The sequence below is a fragment of the Charadrius vociferus genome, unplaced genomic scaffold (genome assembly GCF_000708025.1).
Source record: "Charadrius vociferus isolate BGI_N301 unplaced genomic scaffold, ASM70802v2 scaffold379, whole genome shotgun sequence".
Lineage (NCBI taxonomy): Eukaryota > Metazoa > Chordata > Aves > Charadriiformes > Charadriidae > Charadrius > Charadrius vociferus.
Window position 1 is genome coordinate 185442 of NW_009649938.1, and position 16911 is coordinate 202352.

Below are 16911 nucleotides of genomic sequence, written 5' to 3' on the forward strand. Positions count from 1 at the left end.
AGGGAAAGGAGCTACTCTGCATATATGCAGTATTTGCAGCTTGATAAAAAGCAAGTATTAGAATTGTTTATATGAACTCATTTACTGTTTATAATCCTGTTCCAGATAGACACGTTATAGCTCATCAGAGGAAAAAAGTTCTCCTTAACAGCTCAAGTCTAAGCCAATATAAAACAGTTTGTATTCGCAACTAGTTTCTGGATCTAGTATCTCTGCTGACAGATGACTTCAGTAGCTGCAGACTTTAAATTTTTTTTTGTTCATGTGAATTACCTGCCAATACTAGAGGATGTTTCTTTGCACAGTAACATTTTCTGATATCTACCATAGGCACACTCCCAGTTTTGTTGAAATCTAGTTTCATATAAGCCTATAAAGGGGAAAAACAAAATCATATAAGCATATAAGGAAAAAGAAAAAAAAACACCCAAGTGGAAAGACGTAAAGATCAAATATACTTAACTACCTAGCATGTATTTTTAGATCTTGTGCAATGGATTATGTCAATTTACCTACTTTATGTAAGGCACCAGGTACCAGAAAATTATTCTAGATTATGGAATTTCACGATTATTTTATCTCAAGAGCTTTCACATCAAATGTTGTCCCCTCATCAACTCAAAATAATTTGTCTTCTCTCCAAAATTTCTAGCTCATCCTTAGAACCAGATGTTAAGCTGCTTCCCTTCTGCCTCCTCCAGTTACTAAGGTTCTGGAGTCATTCTGACAGGCGTCAACACAGCCTCTTCAGCACTGCTAGCAACAGCTTCGTTTTCATTTCAGTTTACTCAAATACACATGCTCGATACATAAGGCTAGGAGAGTCAGATCCTCCATGATTAAAAGTATGAAAGTACGTGTCATTTATCTTGATATCCAGTCGCTACTCTATTGGCTGTTTTGTAATCAGTGTTTCATACTGCAAACAGCTCAACATTACATTATTGTCATATAAAAAAGGGCATTTCAAATATCAGAATTCTCACAAATAATGACTCTAATTGTAGGTCTCAAAGGAGGCAAGCATTATTGCCTCTATTTCAGACCATGAGGAAAAAAAATCTGCACACAGATACAGTGATGTGCCAAAATAAGGTGTCATGATTTAGGAACAAAATTGATCCTGTTTTACCTCAAACCAGGACAACAGATTTCTGGAAGAGATAGTTTCAGGGTGCCAGATGCTTTATACATTGGACTGAAGTGTAAGAATAGCACATGTACACATAAACTCAAAATAATAAAGGAATTAATTCTAGAGTGCAAAATTAACTAATTCAACAATGGAACAGCATGCAGTCTTCTAATTTATGTTTAATAATCTGATCTGAAAGTTTAAAAAGTCAATTGCCAGATGTACAATTCAAGAAAAACAACAACAAAAAACCCAACAACCAGAACATGACCAATGACCAACTTCAAAGTTGGACTGCAAAATATCTACACCCAGAATATCTGCAACCAAACTTACTTTTCTTACAAATGCTTTGCGGTATTCATTCATTTCTCCAAATATGGCACGGGTAAATTCTCCATAGTCGACCTTATCGCTCTTGCTATCATCAAGAATAAGCCACAAGGATTCAAAGTCCTGCAATTTAAAAATATTTTGCCAAAGTTCTTCACTATGTCCTAGAATAAAACAAATGCTGTAATAGGAAATTACAGTATTCTCACAAAAAAACAACTTACAAATCAAACCTGACTGAAAGATTCATCAAAATAATGCAAGTCAACATCAGTCACTGATGACCATAATTGACATTATTTGCAGTTTTGATAGCTGTGGGCTGTTTTTAAAACAATATATAAACCCACAAAAAAAAAGGTAAGTAAATAGCATCATACAAATTATTTTTAAAATGCAAAAAAAGGAAAAAATGGATTGCAATCCCTCTTTCTTCTTCATGACGTAAGAAGACTGCACATTTATACTTTTTTATTATTATTATTATTATATGCCAATATACCACAAGAGGAAAAAAAAAAGTTAAAAAAAATAGCTAGTAAACTACAGATTTAAGCAAAGAAAGGAAGTGATTCTATAAATTAAAGTAAGATAATACCCACGATTACAGTTTCAGCTAGACTTACCCCTTCAGGTATTTCCAAATGGAATACTTTTAGAGCTTCTTTAAAGTCTGCCTGAGAGAGAAAACCATTTCTGTTCTTGTCTATGTGTCGGAAATACTTTCCTAAGCCTGTTATAACCCGAACTGCTCTTTTACTTATTGTCTTTCTGAGTACACCTGAGGATTTGGAAAAATAAATGACACAATGTTTACCTGAAGTTGGCCACATGCTATGGAGCCGATATAAAAGTAAACCACAACTACTTATGATACTGCTGGTTAAAATGACACAACCACACATCCAAGCTCCCTTATCTTTGATGAGAGCATGTCATTTCGAAATGAAACTATCAGTTACTTAACATTTAAGCAGAAAACATATAAAGCAGCAGCCAACATCCAACAAAACATTTAAAGAGATCAGAGAAGGAAAGGAAGAATGGATATCACCCCTTTATGTGCTCAGATTATAAAACTGCTTACTTCTGCTAGAACTGATTACATAACATGACTCAACATACAAAGCAATTAAGGAACACTACTTTGGTAATACAAACATTCCATTATGGGACACGCAGTTGCTCCTTCATTGTTCGAACATGTTAAATACATGTGGAAACAGGAACAAATATAAGTAATTCTGCAAAATAATTCCAAAAGGATATAGAGAGAACTATTTCTATGGTAAAAATGACAGCCTTATCAAAATCTCTAGGTAGCAGGTTTATTTTAAGGATGTCTGAGTTTCTCAGCATACTCTGTTAACAGAAATCATCTGATATTATTATATTATATCTTCAGATTACTTTTATCCACAATTATAAAGCCAAATAGGGGAGACGGGGAAAGAAGAAAGTTTTTTCCAGTAAAGTTCAAATTCAGACATATGGTAAAAGATGTCTTGAAGTATATACACATAACCTTCTTCCAAGCCACACCAGCAAATCTTAGATGTAGTCGGATAATTGAGAAATTAATTTGTGTCTATTACATGAGGGAAAACAAGGAATAACTGTAAGATTAAAAAATATCCCTAACTTATTATTCCAACAATTTTTCTAAACGTAACAGATTTCAGTGACCAAAGAGTGCTTACTTAAAAAAGGTTCAGCTAATGACAGTAAATAGTGGAGATTCTGGGACCTGGAAGCTGTTCAGTTCAACAGTTTTTGTTGATCACAGGTTACAGAGGTAATACACAGCACTGCATAAACATCTTTCCATAATTTTAAACACAAAACTTTGCCTTTGTCCTAAAGATTGTAGGTGGGAACCTGGTAAAATTTAATTACATATTCCAGAATATACTACTCAATAGTACTCACATATTTTAATATGCATAATATTAAAGACTATCAAAAGAAATTATAAAAAAAAAAAAGGCCTAAAGAAGCATCTAGGACAAAATTAACTGTAACTTTTAAAATTCAATGCCAGTTTAACATTGGATTGGCATTATGCTTCAGCATTTTTTCAGATTATGTCAACACAGAGATTAACATTTTATTGCCCGCATTCACAACTATTCTATACTGTCTTCACTATCTTTAGCCAGACTGTTTATTTAAAGAAAGAGAGAGGAGAAAGTATTCTTATGATAGATTTAGTCTAGTATCAGATTCTAATAATATTTATCAGAATATCTAACTTCTGTTTAATTTCATTAATGTTACCATTCTTTGCATTGAACTGTAAAGATAGAGATACAGAAATTAAAATTAAATTGGTTCTGGTAGACACAAACCTTGAATCTTCTTGAAAACTTTGTTGTTATCAACCACTTGCTTGGAACACTCTTGCTTGAATTCCATAGAAGAAGCTCTAAAATAATCAAAATTAATCTTCATTGGTGAAAGTACATGTAATATTACTGAATTCAAAACAGCTGTAATAAAAAACACATGTTGAGCTTTATATTAAATTCTTATACTACCCTTATAAGCATAGTATTGACTTGCTTGAGTTTGAGATGGCACACACAATAGCTGCAGATATGCAGGAATTCTGTTCTGACGATATTCCATTAGCAGCTCCTCTACTAATGCATTAATCATGGGTAATTCCTCCTGTCTGTAAAATATCCAAAAATTTATTTAAAGACAGTCCTAATCTTCAGCTCAGGCCACTGGAAGGATTTGTTAAAGCAACTAAATTTAGTTACCAATAGGAAAATAACATGAAGTAGCTACAAACCTCTCTTCAGAAGAGAAATAGCAAGACTGTAGATCAAAACCTGGATAAGCATATCTTAGGTATGATCTAAGAATTACGGTTAAATTTTGTGATTCCCTTCTGAGAAGAGCTTCCCAGAAACCCCCATCAAAAAAATATTGTACAGTTTGATAAAAAAATACTACGGAAGGACCTATTGGGGAGAAAAAAAGTCCAATAGTTATTTTAATCTATATTAAGACTTTTCATCTCCACCTTGGATATCTCCCATTATGAAGTCCCTAAAAGCTTGTCTATATCAAACCACCTAAACCAGAAAGTCAACAACCATCTACAGAGGACAGCATGCTCTCTCTAAAACACACATAAAACAAAAGATTCATGGCTTGTGACAGCAGGGCATAGCTGCTCCTGAAAACCTGCAATAGACCTTTTGGACTGTACCTGAACAGGATTCTCTGAGTACAGTAATGGCGGTAAGAGGACACAATTCAAGAGTTTTGTACCAGAGAATACTGTTCAATAACACTCCCATTCAGAAGAAGAGGACAGACTTCACAATCTGAAATTTAGACACTAATGGAAAGAGCAAAGAGAGAGAGAGCATAAAAAAGAAACAATCTGTTCCACCACAGGTAGCAGAAAATCCAAAATTATAACCCAGTGAGCAGGTATTCTTTCTGGAGCCTTCAGAGATAACATTGGATCAACTCCAAATTTCACAGGCATAAGATTAGCAACAAATGAAAGAAAAAGTTGTTTACCAGAATGATAGGCTTCTGAAATTCAGTGTCTTACATAAACTACCTGAAATTAAACTACATTGGTTTTAATTTCGTGGAAACCTTGCAGAGAGGGAACAATTAGCACTAAGCATCATACAACTATATATTTCTATAACCAATTACATTTGAATTTACTGTTTTATGTACTTTTAGCTCACTATGGCTCCTTTGCAGAGCTTTCCCTGTAAAGGGACCTTAAAGTGAATATTACCATAACTGAAAACAAGCTTCATGTGTCTAAACACCGGCAGAAGTAAAAATAATAGTCAGTTAAGTTGTGCTAACAAAGGTAGGCTTTGGATAGTGAACGTATTTAATTGAGATTCTGTTATTGCTGTTCCTAGTCAAGAAGGGATTGAAGCATTTGATATATGAGGAGAGGCCGGGAGAGCTGGAACTGTTTAGCCTGGGGAAGAGAAGGCTTGAGGGATTCTATCAGTGTGTATAAATACCTGACAGGAGGGAGTAAAGAAGCCTGAGACAGGCTCTGCTCAGTGGAGCCCAGTAACAGGACAAGAGGCCATGGGCACACAGGAGGTTCCCTCTGAACATCAGGAAACACTTTTGTACTGTGAGGGTGATCAAACGCTGGAATAGGTTGTCCACAGAGGTTGCAGAGTCTCCATGCTTGAAGATATTAAAAAACCCAACCGGATGCAGCCCTGAGCAACCCTCTGTAGTAAACCCTGCTCTGAGCATAGGGGGTTGGACTAGAGATCCTCTTGAGGTGCCTTTTCTATGATTCCATGATTTTATGAAAATTTCTACTTGTAACGTCTGCTATCAGCTAACACTCCTCACCAAAATTTGAGTAACCAAACTCTTGACTGTATTTCCAACACTGTTAAGTAACTCCCATGTTCAGGTAACGCAACAGTGCAATAAATTTTATACCAAGATTTTATTTGTGTTAAGAACCACTACACTCACAATAAAATCCAGAAAATCCAGAGAAAGATGCTTCATTCCGTAGAATGTTTACTTCTGTATAGATACTGAGATAAGAATATTACCTTCAAAAATAACTCATACTCAAAGATTAACATTCACCTAACCATTTGGAAAAGTTCTAAGAAATTCCCATCTTTCAGATTATGGAACAACATAATTTACTAAAACTTATTTTGAAAGAATAAGTGCAGAAATCCTGTCCCCATGCCTGAAGTCTTCAACATGTGTCAGTATCTGGAAGAATGAAGGGATAGGAAAAGGAAGGAAAAAGAAAATGGAAAAGAAAAAACAGAGTGAGAAACCTCCAATCCTTCCCCTGCCTGTGTTCAAACACTTGAGTTATCATGACTGATACCAGCTTTTAACATAAGCTTCACAAAAGATTCAATTATAACAATGGTGATCACAAAAAAAGCATTTTTCCCCAAGAGCAGTATTTTAGTTCATCACATAAGAAAAGTTCCATTATTTGATTTGTATATGAAAACATCTGACTTCAAACAAAGCAAGTAAGACAGTTCCATAATTTAATTAATTCTTATTTTAAAATTACTTCTTATCAATTTAGAAAGTCACTGAATTACCCATTAACATCTATTACTAATTTCTATTAACAACATGTCCTGGTTTGAGGACACAACTGCCTAAATAGAGATATTTTTTTTAGCAGTATAAGTAATAAGATATTAGAAGCTCTTATTAAAAAAATCTTTTTTGTTTAAGGAAGGAAAGGTAATTTCAAAAACATTTAGCTGCACTTACTTTAGAAAATCCATAGCTGCTTCATCAATACTTATCACGCGAAGGGTGAGAACTGGGTTCTGCTTAAAACTTTCTGGAAGGTTATGATCAAAACTTCGGAAAGTTAGGTTAGCTCCCTGTTGGTAAAGCATGTAATGGTTTACAAATAGGTGATATATGTCATAAAATACTTACTGCAAGACCTTCAAGAAGTATGAGTGTTAAAAGCCTGGTACAAAATGATGAAAAGGTGTAGCTAAGGTCAGTTAACCTCCTTAACAGAGCCCTTCTAGTACTAAAAAAAAAACAGCTGCAGGCTTCAAGATAACACATTATCCTCTACAGAGAGGCTTGTCTAGTAAGAGGGCATACAGTTGCCTAATCTAGAGTTGAGAAACATGACACTACAGATTCTTGCTCCCTCAGCCAGGCTCTACTTTTCAATTTTTCTTTTCCTTCATCCTTATGGGATCCAAAACTCACTGGACCACAGAAGAGCATCGCAGAAGGTGCCCCGTTGATTCCATGAGTTCTCTCAGACTAGAAGAAACCCTCCAGTTATTTTCAATGACCTAAAAGCATACTTGAGATAAACAAACAACTGAAACGTAGCTTTCCCAAAGTTCAAATAATTCCTGCAATGTTTAAAAAGTTATCCTTTAAAATTGCTAGATTTCACTAATAAATGTTGAATAAAAACATGTTATTAGTAGCATATAGTTCTACTACCGAGTATAGTATCTTCTGAGTATTACAAATTCCCCTTTCCTCAAAGTTGGGGACAGAGGACACACCTCACGTGTTCTGCAAAATTAAAGATGCTTTTTGGTTCGGAAGAAGAGGGAAGGGGAGAGAAACAAAAGCAGCAAACTAAAAGCAAAGAATGCTGACAAGAATCAAAACCAGCAGTAGCTCTAACTGTAATACCCATGCAGGCTGGGGTTATAAAGCCTCCAAAACTCATAAACTAAGAAGGAAACAGAGACACTGCTATTGTGCCAGTGTATCAACCATTTGGACTTTGTGAGAGATGTTTATATCTTAATGCCAGCCCAGACACCTAGTTTGCAGATACGTAGATTCACAGATACGATGTCATTCCAAAGAGCTATTGAACTCAGTAGCAGTAAATTTTCTAGATGGCTTTAAGATGCATCTTTATTCATAACACATTTCCATCTGCAGGTTGCAAAGATACACATGACAATAAAAATAAAATAAAATAAAATAATCTCTAAAAAATAGCTTCAACCCCCATGCCATAAAGAAAGTATTATCTTTCATCTTGGAAACTCATACCATAGCCACAGGTAAACAGTTAGGATTAGGCGGGTGATTAGACAAAACACTAAAAACTAATGTTGTCTTCTTTTACTTTAAATACTTCATTCAAACACAGTCTTTGCTCTAAACTTAAGATTTGCAGGAGGATGTGAAGAACTAAGTGAAAAAAATGTACTTGAAAAATTGCTCAAGTATTTATAAACCAGGAACACTTAACCCAGTACAGAAGTACACCAATACAGAAGATGCAATGTGATTTGTAGTCACCCATCAGATTAGCTGGTAGATGAAGTTTACCACTGTTTACCACTGTACTCTAAACAGCTGGTGGTAAACATTTTCAAACTTCAGGTTAAAACTAATTAACTTGCAATTTCCTCACGTGTAAAAATATTTTTAATCATTTCCTCGTGTAAAAAACGCCAGCAGACCTTACAAAGATTATTAATTTTTAACAAGTGCTTTGGTCTTCAGGACTCTCCTTCCCGAATGTTCATTTTGCCTCCAAAAAGGACTACACTGTCTGCAGTCTTGTGCCCTCTAGTGGGAGAATTACAAACTACAGCTTAATTTGAGACCAAAAACGGAATCTCTAAAATGTGGGACAGCAAAATAATCCAGACTCCTGAAAATCTTTAATTCGAAAATGTTACTGAAGGGAAACACTTTTGGTCTTCTTGGAAAGCTAGATCACAATTGTCAACTCGAATATCTAAATATTACTTCCAAATCACCAACAAAAGCGATTTATATTCAACAAAAGAATACTTACAATATAGAAGTCACTAAGATCATAAGCTTTTCCCTTCTTTTGTCCACGTTGATGTTGATAAACTCCCTTCTGAATGAAAGGCAAGGCATTTGTTCTGTGAAGTATAATTAAAAACTGATCTTAAAAGAACTAAATTTATTTAAGTTTCTTAAATACAGTGGAGAATGTTTTCTAAAACCTTTTTAAAAAGTAATTTATCCTACCTATTTTTTCCAAACTGTCGAAATTCATACACAGTAAGGGATCTGTCACATGTGAAAAAAAATCCAATCAACTCTCTACAAGCATCACGACCATTTCTAGAAGGAAAATTGAAAAGCACCTTTATGACTTTGCATCCATATAAACCCAATTCTACCCAAACATAAATAAAGTTTCTGCATTTGGAATATGCATTTTATTTCCAATGTTGCATATTGTACAATCTTTTTCTTTGAAAGAGGTATCGGACTATTTTCTCTAAATCACTATGGAATTAAAACTTCTGGATTTGGACACATACTTTTACACAGTATTTTATTCTCCATAATGTTAAACACCTTTCAAGGTGTTTTACTATACCAATGTAATTTTCACTCAACTAGAGCATTATTAACACCAGGACTACTGCATTCATTATGGTATATGAAGCTACGTGGCGGAATCTTCAGCTACGTCTAATAAGTATACAGCTCACTGCTTCAGAAAAGTGCCACTTTCAGAGCTGAAGAATATGATTATGCCACCGCTACTCAATTCAGAACAGTTTCAAAAATGCCCCAAACCTGCAAGTTTTATACTTTATATGTAAGGAGCTATAAACAAGACACAAAGCTATCCTTTCCATCCACATTGGTTGCCACATACTAAGACAAGGCTAAAAGAATTTTTAATTACCTGAGGTGCAATGGCTAAGAGCATTGTTTTACACAGCCCCTGTGCTAACTGTCCTGCACAGAGCTATGGGTATGATGGTAACATAACACTACTTATGCATCTTAACACTGTACAATGGGACAGTAAAGCCACTATCCATCAGCCATGTCAAAATTTATTACACATGTATGCATATATATATATTCCCACACAGCACATACTTTTTTTTCTCAACACCGAACAGAAAGGTTCAGTGCAATTAATTATTTCAAGAGGGTAAAGATCACCATTGATAAATTCATAGAATTGAAAAGCTTCACAAAATTTGTGATTACCTCGATATAATCCTACTATCAAAGTGTAGCTTGTTAGAGAGCATGTTTTCAGTTAATCCTGATTTTGTCCTTATTCTGTGAAAATAATGCAGCATGGTAATGACACCTATATGCTCATAGAGAAATGTTACATAAAAATCAACTGTTTCAAAACAGCAAAAAATGTGAAATACGGTATCCTTGGCAACTGGCTGAGGAGATGATCCCTCGTAGCTGAATTAAAAAGCGAGAGTTATAATGTGGAAGGTGTTCTGTAATTATATAATACGAGAGTACATTCACAGAAGGCACAGATATGAATGGAATATTTTGTTTACATACACTTATATCGAGAATTAAACCTCTACTACTCACCATACATCCACCAATGCATGTGTTTTCTTGCAAAAATACCCAGGTTGGGACGTCTTTACCCACCTGGTTTGTTGTTTTTTTGTTTGGTTTTTTTTTTAAGAATACAAAGATGGCATTTGTTGAGAAAGACTTTAAAGCAGGATGTTAAAACTCACAAAGCAGAGATGTTTGCCTGCATGTTGAGAAAGATTAACAGAACAAAACTCAGACCTGCAGATTAATTTAATTTTATGGATCACAATATTTTCTCAGTTTTTCTTAAGCCCTTAGAGTTACTATTTCAATGCTCACAGGCCAGGAGTGACACTTAAATGCCAATATAGTTAATTATTGCAGCAGAAATCAAAACATGAAAGAAAAGTATGATTATATTGTGAAGATCTGCATTAGCATTTACAGATGCATATTTATGCAATTTTATGCACCTCAGGATAGGAATCTCTAAAAGGATGTGACAAGATTGCAAACATTCAACAGCTCAGAAAAGGCTGGCAAAACCCTGTGATGAACAGTATCAATATAAGCTTAAAAATGTTCTCCCAGGTTTTATAAATTCTATGAATCAATCATTATACACAGAGAATCTACATAAAAAGGTCCCACCAGGCAATTACAAGCATGGGGAGGCTATAAAAATGGCCTCACATGAAGCTGGTGGATCCAAACGAGAAATAAAACATCTGGAAAGGCAGACTTCACAGAGCCCAAAATCATAAAAAAAAAAAACCAGCAGAAAATATATCTGTAAAAAAAAAATGACCACTAGAGAAAACTTACTTTGTTTCATGCAGTGTTCTTTTTCTAAAACGCATTGGTGCTGTCCCAAATCCCCAAAGTCCACGAGCTTCCTTGCAAACATCAGCATGCATGGATTGCTCTGGGTCACTTATAACAGCTCTGACCAGAAAGAGCAGGGAGAAGCCCTCTGACTATTAGTAAGCTTGAATTTCAGATCTTACGTATTGTTACTCAGGAAAGAAAACACTCAAGAATAACACAGCAATAAAATCTTGGGAGTTATCTATTAAGCATGCATAAATTTGTGGACTTTTATTTTGCGTTTAAAAATTCTGAAGTTGATTACTGAAAATCAAATATATGCAATAATATTCTGGCAGTGCACTACTATGTAGTAACTTTACATGTATATATCTATTATTTAAAGTATATTATGTATATATACAATTTTAATACCACAGAATCACAGAATAGTAGGGGTTGGAAGATCATCGGAGATCATCTAGTCCAACCCCCCTGCCAAAGCAGGTTCACCTAGAGCAAGTTGGACAGGAACGCATCCAGGCAGGTTTTGAGTATCTCCATAGAAGCAGATTCCACCACCTCTCTAGGCAGCCTGTTCCAGTGCTCTGCCACCCTCAAAGTAAAGAAGTTTTTTCTCGTGTTGAGATGGAATTTCCTGTGTTCCAGTTTGTGTCCGTTGCCCCTTGTCCTGTCACTGGGCACCACGGAAAAGAGTCTGAACCTATCCTCTTGATACCCAGCCTTTAGATATTTATAAGCATTGATAAGATCCCCTCGGTCTTCTCCAGGCTAAACAGATCCAGGTCTCTCAGCCTTTCCTCATATGAGAGGTGCTCCATTCCCTTGATCATCTTTGTAGCCCTCCACTGGACTCTCTCCAGTAGTTCCTTGTCTTTCTTGAACTGGGGAGCCCAGAACTGGACATAGAACTCCAGATATGGCCTCACCAGGGCAGAGTAGAGGAGGACGATGAACTCCCTCAACCTGCTGGCCATGCTCTTTTTAATGCACCGTAGGATACCATTGGCCTTCATGGCACATGGCATTGCTGGCTCATGGTCATCTTGTTGAGCTGCTCTCCAGCAGGTCAACCCCTAATCTGTAGCAGTGTCTGGGGTTATTCCTCCCTAGGGGCAGGGCCCTACACTTGCCCTTGTTGAACTGCACTAGGTTCCTCTTCGCCCAACTCTCCAGCCTGTCCAGCTCTCACCGAATAGCAGCACAGCCTTCTGGTGTGTCAGCCACTCCTCCCAGTTTTGTGTCAGCAGCAAACTTGCCAAGGGTACGCTGTCCCCTCACCCAGGTCATTGATGAACAAGACTAGACCCAGTACTGAGCCCTGGGGAACACCGCTAGCTACAGGCCTTCAACTGGACTCCGCACCACTGATCACAACCCTACATACATGTGTGTGCATATATATACACACACATAGATATTTTATATATATGTATATATAAAATAAATCTTAGGATTTCAAAGGGTGGTGGGTTTTTTTTTCCTCATTTCCACTATTTCTGTAAATATTCCATCAGATATTCTTTATCCATGGCTCCCCCCAAAATCAGTGACAGCAGTTACTAGTACCGACCAGTGACACCATCCAACAAAAACATTGGCACTTCCTCTCCCAAAGTACTAACACAGCTGTGTTAGTACAGTCCCACCAAGCAGACAAGAAACAGATGAACTGGTTTCTGAATATTTTTATATTCTCTGTATCAGTTTAACAAGTAAACAAATGAAGAAATTATTTAAAAGCACATTAGATTCTTTTTACATTATTGAAATGGTTCATAATCAGAAGGAAAAAATAATTTTGTACAGCTAACATTGTTTTATAAACTTGCTCTCTGATCTACACAGATCCACCTTCACACACATCAGTTACACTGATTTAACTGCAAGATTGGCTCTACTAAAAAAAAAAAAATCGAAACACCTTTGTGTTTCTTTTAATAGACTTTTTTTCATGCAACAGTTTTGAACTAATCTTCCCCGATTAATGTCCTATTCTCTGACACCAATTTGTTTGGCAGTACTGGCACATTTATATTTGGAACATAAACAGAGAAATTTTTTAAATTAAAGGTTCATCCTGATGCAGTTGCAGCAGTATTGAATATTGTTTTGACATTGTCAACAGAAGGGTTCAGAGCAGGAGAAGGAATACGTGAAAAAATAAGGCAAAGCAGCTAATGGAGGGTAAGCACAGAATGAACATCCATGATCCAAGATGCACAAACCTGTGCATTAAAAAGACTTTTTTTTTTACTGATCTTTTAATTCAAATTAAAAAGACTTTTTACATTATAAATTCACTTACCTAGATAATTGATCCACCATCACTTGTTCTACTACAGCCTGTTTTCTCCTCTCTGCAGCAACATCCTCCTGCAATGAAAAACTGACTGAGAGAAAATGAAATATATAACACCAGACACTTCAAATAATAAATCACCCTTTAAGACAGCGTTCAGAGGTCACAATCTTACCAATGTCACAATTAATCTTTTTTTTTCCATCTTTTTGAATAGAGTTCTATTTGCATAACAAATAGACAAATAATATTCTCTACTACACACTCAAATTGTCTATGCCTATTAGCTGTCAATAAATATGAGAATTCTAGTATTTCTGTTGACAGACAGCATCCTTATCTCTGTATTCTTTCCAATAAATTCTGTAAGTACAATACTGCCTGAGGAAACTCACACTCTTCCAGGTTTCATGGTTGACACAGATTCCAACTCAGAGAATGAAACTTTACCTCCAGCAATATTTAGTAAAAAAAAGTCTTTTAAGACTTAGTCTCAAGGCACAATTTTTATTTGCTGCATGCCACAATAATTTTATGCTGAGACAGGCCAATCTGAAAAACCTTTCAGGAAAGATCATCCTAAGGGGGAAGGGGATTTAACATGATATTATTATTATTTTTATTAGAGTAACACTGAACCATATCCTTGTGCCATTCACTGTAAAGTGCTCAGGCGTTGATCTTCATTTGTTTCATAGAAAGAGAAAACAAAGCACAAGAGGATGCCCCCAGGACAGCATGGAGGCCACTGGCAACAACCAGGCCCCGGTATCTCTTCTTTGTTTTATCTTCCAGTTTTCGGAACTTTTTCACTGCACTTAAATTTTTCCCCCTCAAAAAAATAATATTTATATATGAGAAAACAGAGATTATTATTACTGAGGGGGTTTATGCAACCTTTTTGACAACTCTGTAGATATCCTGAAACCAAAGAATTAAGATATTTTTCAGACTGGTTATTTTTTCCACACAATTTTTGTGTACAAACAAAATTCTAGATAGATCAAGCCTTCCCATGGCTGAAGAAGAACCAAAAATTGGTTCCCAGACACCAAGTAACTGTAAGGGATAATCCCTAATTCCACAGAGATGTTATGGGTATAAATCACAACCTTCAAGAAAATACTGATTGGCATTAGCCAAAAAAAACCCAAACCAAACCCCTCAAAGCCCCAGCAACCAAAAAACCCAAATAAATAACGTAACATCAGACCAGCTGGTGGTTATTCCGAACAGATTTTAAGCCTTAAAAGATTTCAGAATTATAGGAGATATAAGAGCAAACTAAAAAGCCCCCTATTTCATTTTTGCAGCTATTAGAACTGTAGGTGCTTTATTCCGAGTTACTGAATTTTTGCCCATTAACTGTCACAACAGATGTATTAAAAAGCATTATGTAAAAGAGGACACAGTGATAATACATAGCAGTGTAAAGCACAACATATTCCTTGGACCCCGTCTTATAGAGCCAAACCAGCTAGCACGCTGAAGAAAGAAACCTTACACCTTGAATTTCAATTGAATACTAGGTCACTAAATGTACTCTTCAGTTTTGAAAGCCATCACTCTGCACATGCAAATGATGAATCATGCAATAGCAAATCTCAAGGTTCTTCATCATTGTAAATAATCCTAAATTCAAGTCTTAGCCTTAGATGGGCATGAATCCTATTATTCAGTCCTAAAACGAGTAAAAATCATGTCTATGTAAGAAGTTAAAGAAACATATTGGGCACATCCATATAGGAAGAGTTTTAATTCCCCTCTATGCATGCTAGATGCTATAATTGTTGCTGGTTTTCGGGGCTCCCTCCTTCCCAAGACCAATAGGGATGAGAGGAATCTGGAAGGGATCTGACAGAAGATTAGGGTCAAAGCAACGGAAAGGAGAGGCTAAGGGAGCGTGGGTTTGTTTAGTTTGCAGAAGCAGCAGCTACGAGGCATTCTGAAGACATCCTACAACCAAAGAGAGGTTACAAAGAAGAGAGAACCAAACTTTTTTTGACAGTGGCCAACAGTATAACAGGGGACCAAGGTTACAAATTGAGCCTTGGGAGGCTTGATATGGATAATAGGAAGAACCTTTTCACAAGGACAGTAGCGTATCACAGGAAGATGTTGCCTAGAGATGCTGTAGGATCTCCATCCTCAGAGCTTGAAGACTCAGCCAAAGCTGTGGCTGATCGGATCTAATACCCACAGCAGAGCCCACAGAGCTTACAAAGCCAGTTGTTATCACATACTCCACTTCAGGAGTTAATGAGGGAAAAGAGCCCATTTACTCCAGAAACAAGTCAGAGTAAGACCTCATGGAATCATGGAATCCACGGACCATGGAATATAGGCTCAGGTACAAGCTACAGGCCAGAGGAAATGTTAACACAAGTCACTCAGTTAATCTTAGTTGTATGTATATATTTGTATTTATTATTCATAATTTCCATTCTCATTTATATACATTACTGCATAAAATACAAGCATTGACGATAGTATTAAAAAAATGCTTACTGGATTGCTCAGTTCAGCTCTGCTTGAAACAAATGTTTAAACTCCTATGACTTCAGTGGATGCAATTACATACTAGGAGCAAATCATCAAAGGCCTAACTTCTGCTGAACATCTGGGAAGTCATTCTACGAGTCTAGACAGTTAACACCATATCAGCCAAAATACTTACAGCTTCTGATTTCCTTATACTGTGCCACATATTACAGGGCTTGCTTGTGTAGCATTGTTGCAGGAGAGCTTTCTCATCAAGAGCTGTAAGATCATCACTATGTCCATCTTCAAGTTGTGTACCCTATCCAAAAATACACTATTTTCATAAATTTAATTGTAAGAAAACCAACCAAACAAAAAAAAACACACACAACACATTTTCCTCAACAATTTGCAATCAGCAACTCAAGAGAGGGCAGACTGTTAGTAACTTTGTGAAGAAGACAAGAGCTCATCCTTTCTCTCTTGTTCTCCAGAACAGCCAAGAGAAAGAGGCAGATGTGCCATTATGCATATAGCTCAAAGTTCACCATTGCAGAGATGCTGCTCTTTGACCAGCAAAGAAATTAAATACAGTTTAGACAGAGCAATGCCAAAGCATAGTGCTGAACCTAACAGACTTGTAAATAAGTCTGAGGTTATTACGGCAATATCTCCTACAAGGAGGATATGAAGAAAACTGACAAAGGAGACTGTTTACAGAAGTCAGGAATGAGGGAACATGGGAAAGAAATCAAAAGAGTAGGTTTTGTTAGCTATGCTCCTCTAGGAGCAGCTTCTTTTCACAGAAGAAAAGTTATTACAAGTTCCATTAATCAGATAAAGTAAGTACCTTGAAATCTAAAGAAGTTTTGATTTATTAATTTAATCAAGTAGTGATAATATCTAACACAGGAAATTGTTCTGCTAGACATTATATTAATATCTGTCATAAGAATTGATACACATGGCTTCTAGTGCTTAGCAAGTATTTTTCTGGAAGCCAAAATCACCAGAATAAGCCAGTCCT

At 36.1% G+C, this 16911-nt stretch overlaps 1 protein-coding gene across 1 annotated transcript in view; it reads right to left on the reverse strand.

Moving 5' to 3' along the window:
* Positions 1-16911, reverse strand: part of CAPS2 (calcyphosine 2) — a 43450-nt gene that overhangs the window by 1237 nt on the left and 25302 nt on the right. Inside the window, exons 11-14 of the mRNA XM_009891416.1 lie at positions 3817-3893; positions 2095-2249; positions 1472-1591; positions 274-370 (exon numbers count right to left, since the gene is read on the reverse strand). Coding sequence (XP_009889718.1) covers positions 274-370; positions 1472-1591; positions 2095-2249; positions 3817-3893 — 449 coding nt within the window. The remainder of the gene's footprint in view (positions 1-273; positions 371-1471; positions 1592-2094; positions 2250-3816; positions 3894-16911) is intronic.